This window comes from Epinephelus fuscoguttatus, linkage group LG4 (assembly GCF_011397635.1).
Source record: "Epinephelus fuscoguttatus linkage group LG4, E.fuscoguttatus.final_Chr_v1".
NCBI lineage: Eukaryota > Metazoa > Chordata > Actinopteri > Perciformes > Serranidae > Epinephelus > Epinephelus fuscoguttatus.
The window spans coordinates 14,265,921-14,285,894 of NC_064755.1; the positions used below are offsets into that span (position 1 = coordinate 14,265,921).

The 19,974-nt window shown below is 40.8% G+C and overlaps 1 protein-coding gene across 1 annotated transcript in view; it reads left to right on the plus strand.

Annotated features, from left to right (window-relative positions):
- The window catches only part of cdh13 (cadherin 13, H-cadherin (heart)), a 460,534-nt gene that overhangs the window by 413,131 nt on the left and 27,429 nt on the right, over positions 1-19,974 (plus strand). Inside the window, exon 12 of the mRNA XM_049574962.1 lies at positions 1,878-2,020. Within this exon, the coding sequence (XP_049430919.1) occupies positions 1,878-2,020 (143 nt within the window). The remainder of the gene's footprint in view (positions 1-1,877; positions 2,021-19,974) is intronic.

Consider the following 19,974-nt stretch of genomic DNA (forward strand, 5'->3'; position numbering starts at 1 on the left):
ATATCATCTAAAGATCTATGACATCACAGCTTACCCAAAGCTTAAGTTTTTGTCAAGCCGTGTGACTATGGCGAGGCATCCAATTTCTATGATCCGCCACCAAATAGAAATAGTTCTTACTCTAGTATACACAGTCCACTCTGTACCAAACTTAAGATGTTTGGTGACAGTCCTACCCTGAACACATCTACATGCCAATAATTAGTTTTAGTCATAGCGCCCTTTACTGGCAACAAGAAGTGACATGTTTTATGCTTTCAGATGCTTTTAGCAGGTTGACCAGATCCACCTCAGATTCTTTTGTCAGTTTTTGTCAGATGGCGTTGCCTTGGCATGGGGTCCATTTTGCATGTTTCACCTTAAACAAGGAAGTTGTTGTAACTTGAGAAGACATTGTGCAATCTGGCCTAAATTTTGCATGTTTCATGGCCCCATGGCATCTACATTAAGTTACAGTCATAAGGCCACCTACTGGCAACAGGAAATGACATGTTTCATACTTTGACATACTCCTCTCAGAAGGGTGACCAGATCCACCTCAGATTTGGTTGGCATAGTTGCAATACCGTGATGATGCTTATTTGTAATGATTGTGAGTTACATCAAATGGTGTTGCCATGGTGACACCTTATTCCCCAACAAACAGGAAGTTCTTCCATGTGCCTTGTTCAATCTGCCCCAAATTTCAATTGTTTCATAAGGCTCAAGGCCTGAAGGCCTCAACACGCAAATTAGGTGTCATGGTGATTGCGCCACCTACCGGCAACAGGAAGTAAGACTTATCGGACAATTATCTTTTGATTTACATGGAATTTACATGGTGTGCTCTACAATTGATTCATAGCAACATGATGTATAATTACTGTGTTCTCCAGCACCACTTAGTGAACAAAGGACGCGGTGTGAAATACGAAATAGGTCATTTCAGCGCACACACTTCAGAGGGATATACCATCTCACTCCTGCATGCTGTGTCTGACTTTCACAGAAATGAAAAGCCGCATCAGCCGGCGTCCTGCCAGCACCCCCGACGGGTGTGAAGGTGCGAGGGCCCATTCATTGCTGCTTGGAGCTTTAATTTAGTCTTAGACTTTTTAGCACCATCTCTCAGCTCAGCTTGGGACTCCCACACACACACACACACACACACACACATACCTGTACAGGTGCATTGCAGAATCTTCTATATCACAGAAAGAAATTGAAAACTGTATGTTTATAGACTTCTTGTATGTGAAGGGGTCTCACCTACTGAGCTTTAATCATTTGTGGTATGAATGTGTCCAAGGTAACTGCTGCTGCTCTTCTTTGTGGGAGCAGATGGAGAAAGTGGATAATGTGCTGTATAGGTTATGTCCTTCAGATTGTGTTGAAATGAAAAATAATAATAATAACAACAATCAGCCTTGTTTTCACATTCTTTTTTTTTTTTGGTCATGTAATTGATAGCTGCTTTTGTTGTTCACTAGCACATGTTTAGGTCAAAGCAAGACTAAATGATGTATCCATATTTCGTGTACATTTTTCAAGAGAAATAGCATTTATTCACTTATGCAACCAGATTTTACGTGTTGTATGTCATAAAAAAGTATAATTCTGTGGTATTATCTGTCAAAAGTGGAATGTTCTTAAAGCTGGCATCAAGAATTCAGAGTTATACACTGTATGAAACAAATAAGGAGAATTCAAGTGCCTGTGTTTTCTGTTGTTGTGTTTGTGGCACTGTCTGTCTGCTGATGAATGGAACATATATACATATAGGAGCAAAACAAAATGGAAATATTTTTTTTTTCCCAAGGTGGTATGTATAGTTGATGTTCTGGTGCTTATATGGCCGCAACTTCTCACTGTACTTATTTTTATTAACTTTTTTCCAGGTATGCTGTCCTGCGAGACCCAGCAGGCTGGCTAAGTGTGAACCCAGTCAAAGGCATTGTCAACACTTCAGCCCAGCTGGACCGTGAGTCTCCTTATGTCCATGACAATAAATACACAGCGGTCTTCATCGCCACAGATAACGGTGAGTTGCAGACTTCCCATTGCATGAAAATGACAAAAGATAATTAGATAATTAGACATAAAAAGGATGTGATGTATTTTATAAAGCATTCAGATAAATAAATATCCATTTTGCTACCTTCCCACTGATATAATGCAACAGTAATTGGCAGCTAGGAAATAAAAGGCTTTGAAATTACTATCCTGAATTGTTTCCTGGTAGATATTTCCCAGGAAACAAGCATTTGACGCATGAAAAGTGACAAAGGTTTGTTTTGAACAAATCAATGAAGAATTGGATTGTTGGCGGGGACAGTGACAGCCCCAGTGGATAAAGAGCAAAACATAGAAAAACTGCAATGGAAAATCAAAGAAAAACAATATCAAAGTCCTTCTTAAACTGTTTAATTAAAAGTGTAACCACCATAGCACCAAAGATGTCAAGAAAATATACTATGTTTATTTAAACTACTACTCAAATAAACAATTTAAGGTGTTAAATGTGTTTTATGGTGTTATTATGATAAAGTTTTTCTTTACACAGTGGCAGCGAGCCAACCAGGCTTCACACAATAGATTTATTTTCACTTGTATTATACAAAGAATTCCTCTTGGGTGATGAGTGTCAGTGCAGAAGCATTGCAGCAAACATGAAAAAGTAGAAACAAAGCCTGCCTCTGCATATAAGCACAGTTCACTCTTGGAACGGACTCACCCTGTCAGTTAGTTTCACCTGGCCACAGTGAAACTGCCATTATCCCTTGGTGACAATGGGAAAGTGGCGCTGCTTCTAACAGACCATATGGTCTCTGGTTGGCAGTGTCAGTGAAGCTGCTGCTCTGAGACTTTCCGAGGCACAGATGAAAGTGTCGAGAACCCTTGCTTCTCTCTGCCTATGTCTCGCTGTCTCTTTGTCCCTCTCTTTCACTGTCTCTCTCCCTCTCCCTATCAATCTATCTGGTCTCCTGTGCTCAGGGAGATTCTGACAGATCCATTAGAGGAACTGAGAGATTCTATTAGTAGGCAGCAGAATAGCACTGTTGTGCTGGGGAATTCTCCAGCCTCAGAAAGATGAGCATTGAAAGAGGAGTAATGATGGGGCAGGAGGAGAAGGTGGAGGAGGTGGAAGGGTCGCAGGAAGAAGAGAAAAGAAAGGACATGAGAGATGATAACAGGAAAAAGATATAAAGCCAGGGAAGTGGGTAAGGAATGGTTGGAGATGAAGAGAAATGATGAAGATTATGAGTGGACAGGGCAGAGGCTGAAATTAGTGTGTGCGTCAGCAGAGGATACAAGGTAAGAAATGAAAGTGTATCCAACAATTTCATATTTTTGTAAAGGTTTCAAGACGGTGTATATCTGCCAAATAGTTAAACATTTTGGGAAATACACTTACTTGTTTTCTTGCCAAGAGTTAGATAAGAAGATTGATATCACTCTCGTGTTTGTATGGTTAGTATTCAGACCAACAGCAGCTGGTTTGCCTAGTTTAGCACAAAGACAGGAAACAGAGAGTAATAGCTAGCCTGACTGTGTCTGAAGCTTACCAAATCCACCTACCAGCACCTATAAAGCTCACTAATTGATATATTAATGTCAAATGAGAATGAGATGGGCTATTGTTTATTCAAGAATAAAAGTGTAAAAACAACATATTGTGGTCCAGTGTTAAGTAAACTAAGCTAATCTGTTGCTAGCTGTAACTTTATATTAGATTATATTTTATTATATTATTAGATATATTAGATTCATTTTGGCTCAGTGTGTTAGAAAACTAACACTAAATATGAAACACAGCTGAGGTTAATGGGAATGTCATGCAGGTAGTGAAATGTTAGAGGATCACCAAAGTTATTGCATTTCATTCTTAGGTGGAGCGTGAATTCCTGTACCTAATTTCCGAAATGCTGAACTTGAGGCTTCAAAGCATGAGTCAACAAACTAAAAGATGACATCATGGTGGCTACATCCATTATGCATTTTACTGTGTATGTCTGGGAACCACGAAAGTTTGAAGCAAATTTTGAGCCAAATCATGTAGATGGTTTTTAACTATTACAATGAAAATTTTGCCCTGTTAAGACATTCTCACGCTGACCCTGTCACATATCGATATTTGGTCATGGACTTTCCATGTCGAGATATAACGTGCAAGGTACCTTGGGTACCTTGGTTGTTGACATTCTGGATGTTGTGACAAGTTCTGCCTGTTACATGCATTGTCTGTTTTCAAAATAAACTTCCATTTTCACAGGAAATGTACAGTTTGCATAAAATGAATGCACTATGCCAGTACACCACTGTGAGTTGACACTTTTTTATCTTCAACAACAAACGCACGTGGTTATATTTTGCCCACACATGCACATGGTTGGAATTAGGCAACAAAAGCATGGGTGTGAGTTCAGGAGTAAAGAACAGGGTTTGGCTTTACAATTATAGAAGAAGCAGACAACAGCCTCCCAGGTGGAAGTCGGTGGTTGTTAGACCCGTCCACCACTGCTCCCACCCACCCTACTCTAAATTCAGCCATGTTGTTGTCCCACCGCATTTCCCCCTGACGCCACCAGGTGCCATTAAACATTGAAGGTAACCAGCTGTGCATTATAACGACGTGAAAGGGTAACTTTTTTGTCTGTGTCGCGCCGGAAGTCGACCAAGCGCCAGATTTCGACAACTTCGGAGGGATACCAGGTTGGACCTGTTGGCAGCAATTAATGAAAAGTTGGGGAACCTCAAAGTCACTAGGATTCATCATGGAACCGTGAAAATCTGTATAAATCTTGTGACAAACCATCCAATAATGAGTTGACATATTTCAGACTTTATGGAATGGCAATGTTGGTTGGACCGACCAACCGACCTCGCCCTTGAGCCAAACTGTAAAATTCAATCTGCACCTCGTCCTATTTATGTTAAAGGTGATAGATTAGATACACTTGTGCCCATGCTGCTCTTAAGCCACTATTCTACCCGCACAGATACAGGCCAGGGGAACCATAAAAATTCCTTCACCCAGACCTTTAACAACCTCCTGAATTGATGCGTGTATGCGTGCAGTCTCTGTGCACGTGGTTCAAATGTGAGCAGAATACTAATATCCGCGACCCCTGCCTCGCCTCTTTCGCCTCACAATCTGTCATTAACAGGAGAAATTTGCTCCTTCCCCCCAGCGATCTGCACAATGATTGCATGACAACCCACCTGTGTAGACTACCAACAGGATATCGATTGACCCTTATATCTTCATCTTTATCTTTATGTGGAGACCTAAGATGAATGCCTCTCTAACCTGCACTGGAGAGGAGGAGGGCGAGAGTAAGTGTCATATGTGAAGACCCTGTACACAAAAAGAAAATTGGGAAAACATGTTCTGGAACAGGAGAAAAATCAATTGAAAGAAACAGATACTCAAGAAGGTTAGAGAGAGGTCTCTAAAAGCATTACATCATCCATTTTTCTAGGTAGGCTGTATTTAATTACACAAGATACTAGAATTCTACAATGTATGGACCATGGAATTAGATTTTTACCTGCTGAATGTTTCTCAGTAACCTTAGGTCTTGTGTGTACCTGAAGGGGTGAGAGTTCTTCCCCAAATAAGTATTTCTCTTTTGTTGTGGGCCGCCCCATGACCACTTTAAGGCGATTTGATCTTTTGTGCTAGCTTGAAATAGGAAGTATACTCTTGGTAAATGTTTTGCATGGTTAGCAACAGATTGACTGTAGCTCCTGGTTAACAGCGTGAGGGCAGGTCAGCGGGAGCAGGCCTCCAGGCAGCAACAGATGGTGAACGGTGGAGCGAACAAACTACAGAGAAGGAGGGAAATTTGGATTGAGAAAGACAGGCTAGGATGGTGGATAGAGGTAAGAAAAAGAAGAGAAGAACACAGGATATGGGGATTTAACAAGGTAGTGAAGTAATGATAATGCTGATGTCAAGTTCAGGGGTCACCTCGGCTGAAGAGTTTGCAGAAATGGGTCTATAGTCTGGAGGTTACACTCTGTTGCCATAGCAATCGACTGCACTCACAGGACAAGCAGATAGAGCCATTTGTCACTCCATGATGTGTGAAGTTGTACACCTGAATGAATGTGTGATTGTCACTGGCATGTGCACATACATGCGCGTGCACACTCCAGTGTAAATTCATCTGTTTATTTGCATGCACTGGTGCTCACCCTCATCCCTGCATCTGTATTTGTGCACATTGTCTCCCTCCTCCCATCATGTGTTTCTGTTTCTGAGTTAATGACTGAAAAGCCACAACCCAGTTTTGCCTGGGCAGCGGCACCTGGCAGGCCGGCGGAGCGGCGCGATATTGTTTGAGGAGATATTGTTCCAACCTGAACAGAGGGCTTGACGGGCTGTTTATATAAACTCTCATCAGTAGCTGCTGGTTTTGCACGCCAACAAATTCTCTTCTGCTCTCTGATTCCCCGCCGGGACGCCAGCTGTTCCCGCATCTTACCCCCTTCTCCTTCCTTCACATTAGGTTTTTTTTTTTAGATTCTGTGTTGGCGCATCTGTGTGTCTGTGTGTGTGTGGTTGATTTCGAAGTTGTGTGTTCATCCTGGTTTTTAATGTCTTTGTCCTGGTACATGCAGCGCCTATCTAGCCTGCCCCTGTGCATCCACTCGCTGCTGTGTGTTGTGGTTCAATGTTTTCTCCTGCTCCTCATTTAAATGTTAAACCGCCTCCTGGTGGGAGCCATTTGTCATTGGGAGGCATGAATACATTATCAAAGCCCCAGTCGTCTGCAACACGGCGGCGCATTCACACGTACTCACACACACATAAGCAAACTTCAGTGTCTGCCGCGAACAAACCTCCTATTAAAAACTCTTAAGTTATGCACAAAAGAGCTGAGCAGTGTTTGTTTTAAACACATGGCCATACAGAGGAGAGACCTATTTAGAATTTTGTGTGTGTGTGTGTGTGTGTGTGTGTGTGTTTTTTTATCTGGATCTGGATAACAGTGAGACAATCTCGACACAGTCAAAGAGAACTTTGTTAATTACAGGAGTATTAAGTATTACACACACATACACGGACCCAGACTGAGCAGTGTGATAAGTCTCAGCATTCATCACAGTCAGATCACATCCCCTCTGGTTTAAATCAAAAGCAGGAGGCAAAAGGAGAGAGAGGATGTTGAATTCTAATGGATCACAGAAAAAAAAAAAAAAAACTCTTTGGTGCTCAGATGGATGTAAAATTAAATAGGACTATATGTGTGTGCGCGCACGCAGCACACATGTATCTGTCCATCTCTCTGACAGGTCCGCATAATAGGTTCATCATCTCTTCTCTCAGAAGAGAGGAAAAAAGAGTGACAGTAGTAGCCAGCTGTCAGAAGCAGAGATACCCGCTATGTGTGTGCGTGCAGGCACACCTTTGTATGCCTCTACACATGTCCATCTTCGTGTGGGATGTCTGCCACCGTGCTGCCTCATTGCCATACTAAGTGCTGCGAACCAGTGTGCCACTCATTGCCGTAATGGGCTGAGTAATTTCCCCGTTTCAGGCCAGCCTAGATACAATGGTTTCTCTGTTAAGTGTCTGTCATGTCAGAAGCACACAGTGAGGCAGCCTGGCAGGCTAAATGCAGATAGATAGACTCGTGTTGTGTCTTTAGCCAGCTGTGATCAGGCTGCCTCAAACTACAGCGGGGAAATAATAAGGCATGATGAGACAGTGTGTCAGCCCAGTGCGCTGAAATCCTCAGGCCAAGAGTAGAATAGAGTAGGATAGCATAGAAAATAGTGGTCTTTTACATCTGTGAAGATACTTGTCTGTGTTTACAGATAGCTTGGTCTTCAGTTTTCCAGCTCTGGCTTTTAAATGCAAAGTGAAAGTCCACTAAACCCTGATTTAGCTATTGATCAGCAAGTGTTTGATTAAAAGGGGATTTGGGACTGAGCTGTTAGCAGATAGAGACATACAGTAGTAAATGCTAGAAATCAGCCATGACAGCCCGCTATAACTTTCCAAAGTGTCCATTATACTAGAGCCAAGAGAGCACAAGCTGAAGACCGGACTCTGGCTAATAGATTGGTAAATATAGTCACAGGAGGCTCAGTGTCAAGGAGACAAAAAGCAAAACATGGAAGTAAATAAGACAAGCTCAAGAGACATGATAGGGAGAAAAGTTAAAGGTGAAAATTAAAAAAAAAATCACAGGCTGAAGGAATAAATTGATTTTCTTTTAGTGGGATAGAATTCTGAACGTGTTTACTCTCCCCTCTCTTGTCTTAAGGTCACTCCGTGTGTATATATGTATATGTATATATATCTATATCTATATATCTATATATATATATATATAGATATATAGATATATAGATATAGATATATATATATATATATCACTCTCTTGTCAGTCCCTTTATGGAGACAGACACAGAGGCAAGCAGGTTAACTACCTTACTGAAATGTGTTCTTGCCCAGCCAATCAATGATGACCCTGTGTAGCAGTAGGCAGGGGTGACGCCAGCGTGAGGGTAGGAAATCAAGGCATCTTGACCCAGGATAATGCCAGTGTAATGGGATATGCTCTGGAAAGCTCAGAGGATCACAGCTCGATGCTGTCTTGCCTTCTGTTACCTCCCCTGTCTTGCTGCACTGCCTCATTAACCCCAAATACACACTGTGTCTTTTTCACTTTAGCGCTTTAGCACCACCTCCCCAACCTCTGTTTCCCTCTTCCTGTCCCTCTCTGACTGCCGCTGTCTTTCATGTCTCCGCTAGCAGCGGAACCTCTCGGGGAAGTCGGCACCTTGTGAACAGGCTCGCGTTACGTCTGTGATTAAAGAATACCTTTGTTCAGCTTTGCCAGGGAAGAAATGTCTCTCTCTGTTGTTGGCTGTTATCGGGCCCTGCCTCTCTTGTGTCCTTGGAATACTGATTCATCCACAGATCAGAAGTTCTCACTAAGCCTGGCACGCTAAAACAAACACGCCTCTGCCCACTCAGCAAGAGAGCCTCTGTCTGAGTGCAGTGATACCAGGATACTTATTTTGTAAAATACTGAAACTACTGGTTATGTGGAAAGTGAGTATAGTCAGTATGATTAAAATTTTAAAAAGTGCCCCCCCACCTCCTCACCCAGCACACCACTGTTAGGATTTTCCACGAGGGCTTCCTCTGTGGAGATATGAACAGCTTTGGCTGTAGTTTTAATGACAGGGATCCAAATGAAATGAGATGAGTGGGTAGTGGAGATGGAGGGGGATAGATAATGAAAGATGAAGTCAGATGATGGAATCAGGCAAACACGGCTGATGGAGGATTTCTTTCAGTTTATCTAGATGTATGTCATTAGACCAACATAGAAAATCTGTCAGAGGCTTAGTTCCTGATGAAGAGTTAAAGGCACCATCTGTGTATGTCAGTGTGTGTGTGTGCTTTTCTACCAAGGCTGTATGGTGGCAATGTGATGTGCAGGGCTTGAAGGATGTTTTAATTACACAGCCTCACACTTTCATAGTTGCTGTAAAGGCTACCTCAATTAACACCTTTCACGTTAGAATTGGCACAGAACTGCTCTTCCCTGGGATATTTCCTTCCTCCTGTGCATGTGACACTTCCTCAAAGCCCCCGTAAATGTACACATGAATGGTGCATAAGAATCATGTTAATTTGAGTAAAGATTCCTTGGTTTGTAGTTCTTAGGTACTTTGAGGTCAAGGTTACCAATATTGTATGAAAATGATTCCAAGTTTAAGCATTTTGTTTTGTAGGCAGATAATTTAGGAACTTTAAAGTGAAATATTCAAGGCCAAGAACAGGTGTTTTCACCGGCTTTGCGTAGGTTAAAGCTGGGCGAACCTCTGCTGGGATTAACATGATGTCTCCAGAGAGAATGTACCAGTTGCTGTCAAGCTCGTAAGCTAACGGCCCAGACACATGTCACATTTTTTTAACCCTCAAATCTATCTTTGTCAATGTAGACGCATGGAAGGTGCGCTCATAGGCAAGAGAAACAGCGTCGTCTTTTTTTCAGTCAGGGTGAGTTGGCTGCACCCTGAATAAACAAAGTTTTGGAATGCAGCAACACTCACTGCATGTATTGTGATATCGTGACAAGGAATAACCAATCATAGCCAAAAGATATATATTCCTTTCTTGTGTAAATATAAGCCTTTGGAAACTACAGAGGCGAAGTTCGTCATTTTAGTCCAGCACTACCCAGATCTTTACAGTCTATCCGACAGACAGTATTTTAGGCCTCATATACACTTAAAACACCTTGAAGAGGATTAGTTCCTAACTCAGGATTTCTGGTATGTACAGATATGGACCGTTTCATTGTTATTCTGTTGCTAGGGCAACAGCTTTGGTCCCTGTTTACTTCCTGTCAGCTTCTGCATTAACATACATTCAAACAGGAAATACAAAGGGGCCCATTTAGAATGTTTATGTTGTCCATTTTGAAACGGTCTATAGCGCTGGTTATGGCTGCTTAACAACATTAGGCATAACCTGCCTTCTTCAAGCAAAAGGCTGAGCCAAAAACTCCATTTACACCTGGTATTAACATGTGTTCTATATCTGATATGTTACCTCAATAATGAAAGCCAATCCATGGGCCTTTGAATTTTCACCTGGTATTAATAAGCTTTCTTGTAATCTTTATCCTGCCTACATTGTGGGGTTACTTGTGGAGCTGGCGGACTTAAGAAATGCACCACATGTCAAGGAAAGCAATGGAGTTGCTCTGTCAGATAGTTGGTTCACCATTTTGCACTTTGGTCCAGTGACCAAAGATCCAAGCACATGCTTCAGATGTTATTAGCCAATACAATGGTCGTCATCAGTTGTCATCAGGAGCATAGATTTGAGGTAGTATAGCCCTGCTCTGCTTCCTATGTCGGGAACTCAAGTAACCATAGTAATTTTGACAGGAACAAAGGAATTGGTAGGTGCAGTGTGCCCAGTCTGAAGCATTGTAATGGTAGTGGTAACAAGTGATAATGGTCACTTGATGATATTCACAATGACTGGATCCAAGCACCAGACAAGAGGATGCAATAATTGAGATATATCCAGTGTCACTTGTGATAGTTTTAAAAAGTACAAGTCTCAGTACAAAATTACTAATCACATTATAACTACTTTATTGTCACAGTAAACCATGAAAGTGAGACAGTGAGCTAGAATGCGCAGCTCCAGGACCCTGAAACCAAAGCAGCTAAATGGTCTTCACACCTGTGCTTTTCCCAGTGTAACAAGTCAAAAGATCTGTTGTGAAAAGAGCCTATAGACACTCTGGGAATTGGGAGCAGGTGTAGGCAGGGGGAGAACAGGTGCCTGTATAGGGCCCTTAATCATTTTTGAATGTGTAACTAATTTGGTTTTATTGCTGTCTGAACAGTAAAATGAGTAAACTGTTTAAAAGGAGCCTTTTATAATCAGTTTGTACCAGCAGGTCATTAGATCTTGCTTCAGTGCTGTGAATAGTGTGAGTTCAACAAACTTACTAATTAAAGGTGTTTCTCTTCAGTGTATAGGGACTTGTTTTTCTGAATTTTGATCCGACACCTTATCACAGTGAAAATCCTGTTTTTCTGGGAGCAGACCAAAATAAAAAATTTTGGTGTTTAATTAGTCCTCAAAAAAAAAAAAAAGCTTGCAGTGTAAGCCCACTTCAGTACCCTCCTTCTCCAATCACTCAGTATAATAGCCAGCAACTGATAACCCAAACTCTATTCTGAAAGTAATTTGCCAGACTAGCAGCGATGCACCTGTCCCCAGCACTGCTTCTCTCCCCGAAGTCATCTCTCTTAATGACTTGTGCCTATTGTAATTGGCTCTGGCTGGTTTCATTTACAGTTCTGATCAGCCAATCAGATTAGCAGGGTGTCATGTGATAGTGTTTGCAGAAGCCCCGAGGAGATCAATGAGTGATGGGACAGAATGAAGTGGGTTATCTAAAGGGAGTTTTAACAAGGTCTGGGACTTAAATAGTGGCAAGACGGATAGAGAGGAAAATACAAAACCAGATAGGGTAGCACATCTTACAGCATGACACTGAACGCACAGAGTGGCAAAAGTAGCTGCTCTTTCCATGGAATCCACTGAACAGAGGAAAGTCTTTTTCAATTTTAAATACTGACATCACCTTTTCACTACATACAGGATTTTTTTTATCTTTATGCCCTTTGTCCCATTTTACTGTAATCTAGACCTACAAGTATTTTGTTTGTTTGTTTGTTTGTTTTTGGACTGGACTGTAAGCTGATAAGGACCTAACTCCCTTCGGACTGCAAGAGAGAAGAAAACCCAAGACATCTGATATAATACACTTATCCTATGAAGTTTAATCAATATTTCAGCAAGATCCACTTAAAAAATTCAAAGCCAAACAACAAAGTCTCCAGTATATGTCATGTCAGATCCACAAGTGCTTTGTAATGTTTTTCTAAGAATAAGTTGTCTTATTTTAAAGTTTAAATGGGTGGCATGATGGTGCAGTGGTTAGCATTGTCGCCTCACAGCAAGAGGGTTCCTGGTTCGAACCTGGCGTGGGGGGTTCAAACCCTAGGGTGGGGGAGCCCCTCCACGTGGAGTTTGCATGTTCTCCCCTTGTTAGCATGGGTTTTCTCCAGGTTTTACGGCTTCTTCCCACAGTCCAAAGACATGCATTTTAATTGGTGACTCTAAATTGGCCGTAGGTGTGAATGTGAGCATGAATGTTTGTCTCTCTCTATGTGTCAGCCCTGTGATAGTCTGACGACCTGTCTAGGGTGTACCCTGCTTCTCGCCCCCTGTCAGCTGGGATAGGCTCCAGCCGCCTACGACCCCCAACAGGATAAGTGGTTATTGAAAATCAGTGAATCAGTTGATAAAGTCTAAAACCCACTGGTTTGTGAACTAGTGTTTTGAGGCCCCAAGTCTGGCATTTTGGCTGTCACCATCTTGTTTTTTGTGGAGACAGAAGTGACAATATTTGAACGGATCTGACTGAGAGCAAGGACCTTGTTGTGGGAATGACTTGTCAGTCACGAGGTAGCAACATCTGGAAGCATACTCTGCTTTATCATCTAGTTTTATCCTAAATTGGACCATAATTTACACATAAACATTACGTCATATTGAAGATTTAAACTAGCAATTCAGACGACAAGGTCAAAAGCATTTCTGAATTGGCTGTGCTTTTAAGACCCTGGAGATAATCCCTGGCTAACCCCCAACCCCTAACCCTAACACCCTAACCCTGTTACAATTATTCAGATTATTGCTTTCTTGTGCTTCTCATTTGGCTTGCGAGGGAAAACTTAGCAAAATCACAGAATTCTTTAAAAAAAAAAAAATCTATCTATTTAAGGCTTTCTGAACTTAGGGGGAGCTGAGGGGGGGAACACCACCTAGATTAAAAATTCCACTATGTTATTTCCATGGCCTAGAAAGGTTTAATCAATATTTGTGAGCATGAGCTGTTCCCTCTCAAAGCCAGAAACCAGAGAACTAAGTCTCAAACTTGTGATGGGGTATAAAGTCTGTTGCTGCTTCATAGACCCTGATTTTGTGAACCCGCAGTTTCTTTGTTTTCGTTTTAATTTGTACCCAAATGAGCTTCATTCTGTTGTAGCATTCTCGGTTCTTAAACTGAAAATGTACACATATACTCATAAAATTCCCTGAGGTGCTCCCAGTGTCTTCTAAAACATCTCCCCCCATTCATTGTCTATGGAGCAGCTCTATGCCTTATACTTTCTTGTGCTTCTCATTTGGCTTGCGAGGGAAAACTTAGCAAAATCACAGAATTCTTTAAAAAAAAAAAAAATCTATCTATTTAAGGCTTTCTGAACTTAGGGGGAGCTGAGGGGGGGAACACCACCTAGATTAAAAATTCCACTATGTTATTTCCATGGCCTAGAAAGGTTTAATCAATATTTGTGAGCATGAGCTGTTCCCTCTCAAAGCCAGAAACCAGAGAACTAAGTCTCAAACTTGTGATGGGGTATAAAGTCTGCTGCTGCTTCATAGACCCTGATTTTGTGAACCCGCAGTTTCTTTGTTTTCGTTTTAATTTGTACCCAAATGAGCTTCATTCTGTTGTAGCATTCTCGGTTCTTAAACTGAAAATGTACACATATACTCATAAAATTCCCTGAGGTGCTCCCAGTGTCTTCTAAAACATCTCCCCCCATTCATTGTCTATGGAGCAGCTCTATGCCTTATACTTGATGACATCACACATTTGAGTTTTAGCACTCCAGCTTTTGGATTTTAAAGAGAGTTGTTTATGTTTACTAATATTTTTGGACTGTCTCAGACAATAAGAATAAAATGTATGAATTTTAAAAATAGGTGTAAATCCCTTTTAAGATATTTTAGAATGCCTCTGTAGAATTTCTCATCATGGAACCTTTCAAAGGTGTTCATAATTAAGCAATATCACACTCGAGCTTGTGATGTTATACTCGTATATCGTCACGGCTGTGATTTGGTCATAGGCACGAGGCTGCAGGCCGAGTGCTGAAGACAATCACAGCCGAGTAGAACATCACGAGCTCGAGTGTGATATTGCTTTTATACAACAGTTCAACAGTTAAATAAGCAAGGCTGATTAAGAAATGTTGAAAAATGTGGACAAAATAGATAATTTAAGCATTTTATTTGTCTTCCGCCAACAAAAATAGTTCCCTCAGGACTCCGCTGTCACCGTTGCTATGTAACGCAGACATGGTGCGCCAGGCACTTAGTCTTTATACACATTTATCTGCACGTTTCCATTAATTGTGCAGCCGGTGAAATAAGTCTCTGATGACCGCATGGTGGACTCCTCGCTTCACGGGCACAGCCAACTCTGCCTTCTGATCTGACAGTATGTTGCTTTTCTCCAAGTCATTGAGCTCCGCTGAGGAAACACTGACAAACCTGGATGTGCGCTCAGATGGATTCAGCTTCTCTTCTCCCTCATCTTCCTCTGATGACCATTCATAGTTCAATTCAAAACTTATTTTAGGAAATAAATCCATATTTTTGGCTGTTTGACAGTGGATGAATTAATTAGCCTACAACGCAACTGCTGACCTGACACTAACCGTCAGTTTTGATTTGATTGTTGATTGCAATCAGCTGTGAGGCGGAGTGATACATACAGTGAAATAACCGCGATGTTGTACTCCAATATCGTCACGGTTTTACTGTCTCTCGACCAATCAGATTGCAGGGCAGGAACTAACTATTGTATAATTTTACTTATACCATGTCTTTGTTTACCTCCAGCCTGATGTAAAACACACATATATCTCTTTATGCGTCCTAAGTGTGAAACATTTTGTTCAGTTTGCTGGGCTCTTGTGTTGTGTGTTTTTTTCCCTTATGTAGTTTTATTGTCTGTGCCTTGATTCCACTTCTGGTTGTATAGTACGGGTCTACACTTCCTGTGGAAATGCTTTTCATAACTGAGGACATACCGTATAATTCTGTTCAACATACAGCAAAGGAAACAGAAGTATCACAGAGTGAAACCTTAACATAATGTGTACTCATTGTAGCTCATACTGCAGCTGGAAGTGTTTTTAACAAGAATGGACTCAGGAAGCTGTTAACAGGGAATGAAGAGAAATGGCATGGCTCAGAATGGTGCTGTTACTGTATGTGCAGGTCGTGAAGAAGAGAAAGGCATATATTTAACTAGATTTCAGTCAATTTTGCTGGTATGGAAGACACTTCATATAATCATATACTTTTCAAAATCACTCACCTTCAAAGCTCCTTTCCCTACTGCTCTCCTCCCTTTCTCATTTCAGATTTTGCCTCCATTTATCTTTTCTCTTTCTCCCCTATTACCTTGCTGTGGTCCACCTGTGAATTAGTCTTCCTGACTGTTTAGCTGCAGCATGATGTATTGTGACATTTTCCAATGAGTCATTTCTCATACGCAAGCCCTGCTCCTGGCTTCTTCGAGTCCCTGCTTGTTGTTATTTCATTTCCTTCATCGCCTGCTTTTATGTTGCTGAGGAAAAATAATCATAGTAATAACAGTGCTGAATATTTTTAGCCAAGGGCATCATCCACTGGTTGTATGTACCTAAGCTGTCTTGGTATTTAATGGTTGTTCTAATGAGAAAAAGAAATGTAGCCAGATAAGAATAGTCTTGTTTTAGCTTTGTCCTTGGTGACAAACTCTACAAGTAGGCCTTTTTTTAATCCTGTGAATTCAGTGGTGCCCAGAACACTTGCCAGACTTATTTCACAGTGAGAAAAACTGATCAAATGTATGACTTTGCCAAAATGAAAATGGAACTGGCTGTACTTCTACCCTCCCCTTCAAATTTGTTGTGCTCCTTGCCTTCACCTCCTCTAATAAAACTTAACAGCTACAACACATTTTACCCCAAGAGGAAAAACCAAGTGCAAACAGATCATGGATTTTATACTCACCATACCGTGCAGGGGCAGAAATTGGTATATTTCAAACCGCTGCCGGTCACAACCCTGTCTTTCCTTCCTCTTCTACAACAGTGAGGAGAAAAAGCCAGACAACAGAAAAGGGAAAAAATACAGCGATAACAACAGAAAGTGACAGTCAGACATAAAGAGAGCATTAGCCTAAAGCCAAAGTGTTGGGAGCAGACGAGAGTTTGGGGGGTAGATAGAGAGATACAAAGAGAAAGCAGGGGAAGAGAGAGAAAGAAAGCTGAGTTTGTAGCCTGTAGCTGCGGATTAGCCCTGACGGCCCCAGGAGTCAATCAGTCTGCTTGCTCCTCTCATCTCTGGGCAGACGGAAGAATAACAGGGCTGTCTAACTGTCAGCCACGGGCAGGTGGAGGTGTGAGGAGTAGTGGTGGACGATGGAGATACAGCAGGAGGGCGAAGCCTAAAGGAAGGAGGTTGGAGGTGATGAAGTTGGCCTTTGCAGAAATTCCTTGATGTCCATCTTTGCTGCACTCATCCAACAAACACTGATGTTCTGCAATACTTGTACGCTGCAACCTAAAATTAAAAAAAAAATACTGTAAAATTGTTCTAAATACAATAGCATCAATACAAATTATCTGTATGTGAAAAAACATCATGTGTTCACGAATGAATTGGGAATGATATCCACTTTCACCATAATAATGCTTAGTGGATTTACTAAGACTGCCTGGGATAGTTTCATATCTGTAATGTTTTTATTATATCCACATTTTTTTGTGTTTGCCAGTGGACATTATGTAAATGTCCCGTGATGCAGTACCAGCTCATTTTTTGTGTTCCTCAACAGATTATTGACTTCAAAATGAGATCAAATTCAAATGGTTGCCTGGAGTTTTAAATGTTTGTGTTTTTCAGTGGTCTGGAAGCACAGCGCTGTATGAGTGAGATGTTCTTGACTTTTCACTTTATCTTAATTGACCAGAAATAAAGTAATGACTCTTCATTACCATTTAAAATATAATTACTATGTAGTGTTACTTTAAAGATGCCACAGTCTGTATCACAGTATGTATCACTCCGCTTCACAATATTTTTGATTTAAAAAAAAAAATGGATAACATGGCCATGTGTAATGTGAGAGGAGTCGCTCATAATGGTAAAGGTAAAGGTATCACTAGACTCTGCAGACCCCCTCTGTGTGAGTATTCACATAGTACTGTGTGGACAGAGTTTGCATTTGGTGTTTAGGCTTTGTTCTATAAATATGTAAACAGTACATATATCAAACTAAAGAGGAGACCTGCTGTGTTTATACATAAAAGACATTTTATTCTCTTATTCCTTACACTTGAATTTGCACATTTTCATTACAAAAAACAACGCAATGGACAAAGAGCTGAGGAAAAATACATTTTTGTCAAAGATAATCATTTCAGAGTACAAAATACATTCACATTTACATTTTTTTTTGTTTTTTTTCTCGTGTCCTTGAGTCAGTTTGAATTGTAAAAATGCGGTTTACAAGCTGCTTCATTTCTGTAAACATCTTCCTGTTTCCAGCTGATCTTCTTCTTTTTTTGTTTTGGAGAAAGCAGTGTTGTTCTGTTTCAAAAGATGTGTAACAGCGCCCCCTACCTTATAACAGTGAAAACTTGGATTGGCCAAATATCTTGTCAATGGCTTGGAAACATTGTGTCGTAAATGATGGAAAAACTATTTGCTATGTAAAGATGTAGAGAGTTAAGTCAAGCTACCTGTGTTGTTTCCGTGCTTCTCTGTTTCTTTGTTTTGGAAATTGGTCCAACCACGAATGCATGTTAGTGCATGTGAGTTCCTATATGTGTATTCCACTGGCTAGCTAATCACCACCAATACCACTGATATCAAGATGGAATTACTGGAAGGGTAGTGCCCACTCTTTGTTAGCTCTGTCAGCACTGTTACCGTTGTTACTGTTGCTGATGATGCAGCTGCTAGCCACCAGCTAAGCCACCTCCATGGTGAGAGCTTTGAGAGCTGAGAGCGTTTCACAGAAAGTGTTTGCAAATGAATAGTGCAACATTTTAAATTGGCTGCCATATTGCAAAGGGTGTGTTGGATATATGTTCATACATACATGATGCCTGTAGTAGAATTTGTCTCGTGCAAGTGTTACACCATTACTGAAGTTGTCTGCCTGAACTGGCTCGCGGGCTTTGCTCCCTTTAATATTGAAGAGGGACTTGATGGAGACAATTAAAGCTAATCTCGCCCGTTAATTAGTGTAATTCCTGCTCTGAAACCAATTTATCAGAATCAACCCCCACTTGTGGAAAGTTAATTTTAGCTTTGGACTGTTAAATTTTTCAGTGAAAATAATACATCATTAATCATCTCATTTGTACAAAAAAACACTCTTCACTTGAATAAAGAAGTTACTTAGCTTATGCAAGTTTCAAAACTTTCTGACTTCATCACTGCAATCTAATTAAACCCTAAAGGAGGGCAAGATGGAGAAGCTGTAGAGCAAAACAGCACAGGGATTTTGATCTACATTTGTCTTATTTTACCCTGTCATGAAGATGCAAAATGTCAGAGCCTCAAAGGTAATTGGATTACTTCAGATTCGATCAAATGTATTCACTTGCAGGTACATTGGAATTAAGTTTAACAATACATTGTAGTGCGCATGATCAACCACTGCTCAGGGGAGATGGACTGTAATCAAGACAATGAGGGAAAGCTTATGAAGAAAAATATGTCTTTCCTAATATATAGGAACACTGTCCTATAAATGCATAGAGTGATGCAGAATTGCCGCAGCATGGCTCCAGGGATGACAATGTCTGTCTGCTGGTCTCTCAACAATTACTGCATAGTTTCCCATAAAATGTTGTACAGAAATTCTGAGTCCCCAGATGATGAATCCTACCATCTTTGGTTAGGGTTCCTCAAGTGCCACCATGAGGTTGACAGTTTTTGTTTTTTAGTTAAATGACTATAGCTTTTAGATGGATTGTGATGATATTTAGTAAAGAAATTCATGTCCCCCTCGGGATGAACTTTAACAGTTTTGGTGATCCCTGAACTCTCCATCAGTGCCATTATCAAATCAAAATTTTACATTGTCCATATCTTTGGTTTATGACCAAATACAGGAAAAACTAATGGTGGTAAATAATGATAAATATTATACCTGCTCATTATCTCTTAGCATTGTTGTTGTAAGTATGCTAAAAACGCTCATATTTGCATTAAAGGAATACTTCACCCCCAAAATAATCATTAATATATCAATAACTCAACTTGCATTACTTTAAATTTGTGCAGAAAACTTAGGTTTTCTTGCATGCCTCAACAGTGAACGAAGAATCCAAAAACTGACAAAATTCTTGATAAATTGGACTAAAAGGAGGCCATGTTTCACAACAGCAAAACTATATCAAAACATCCGTTAACAAACTCTCACAAAGCTCCTGCAGTATAATTGAACTCTCATTTATCCAGTTGAATGCTCAGTACTTCCCAAACACATGCATTTTCCTAAAAAAAACCTTACTATTTAAAACACTACACAAACAGTCTCACCCATGGATGAGCATGAGTCAGGTTCCCAAACT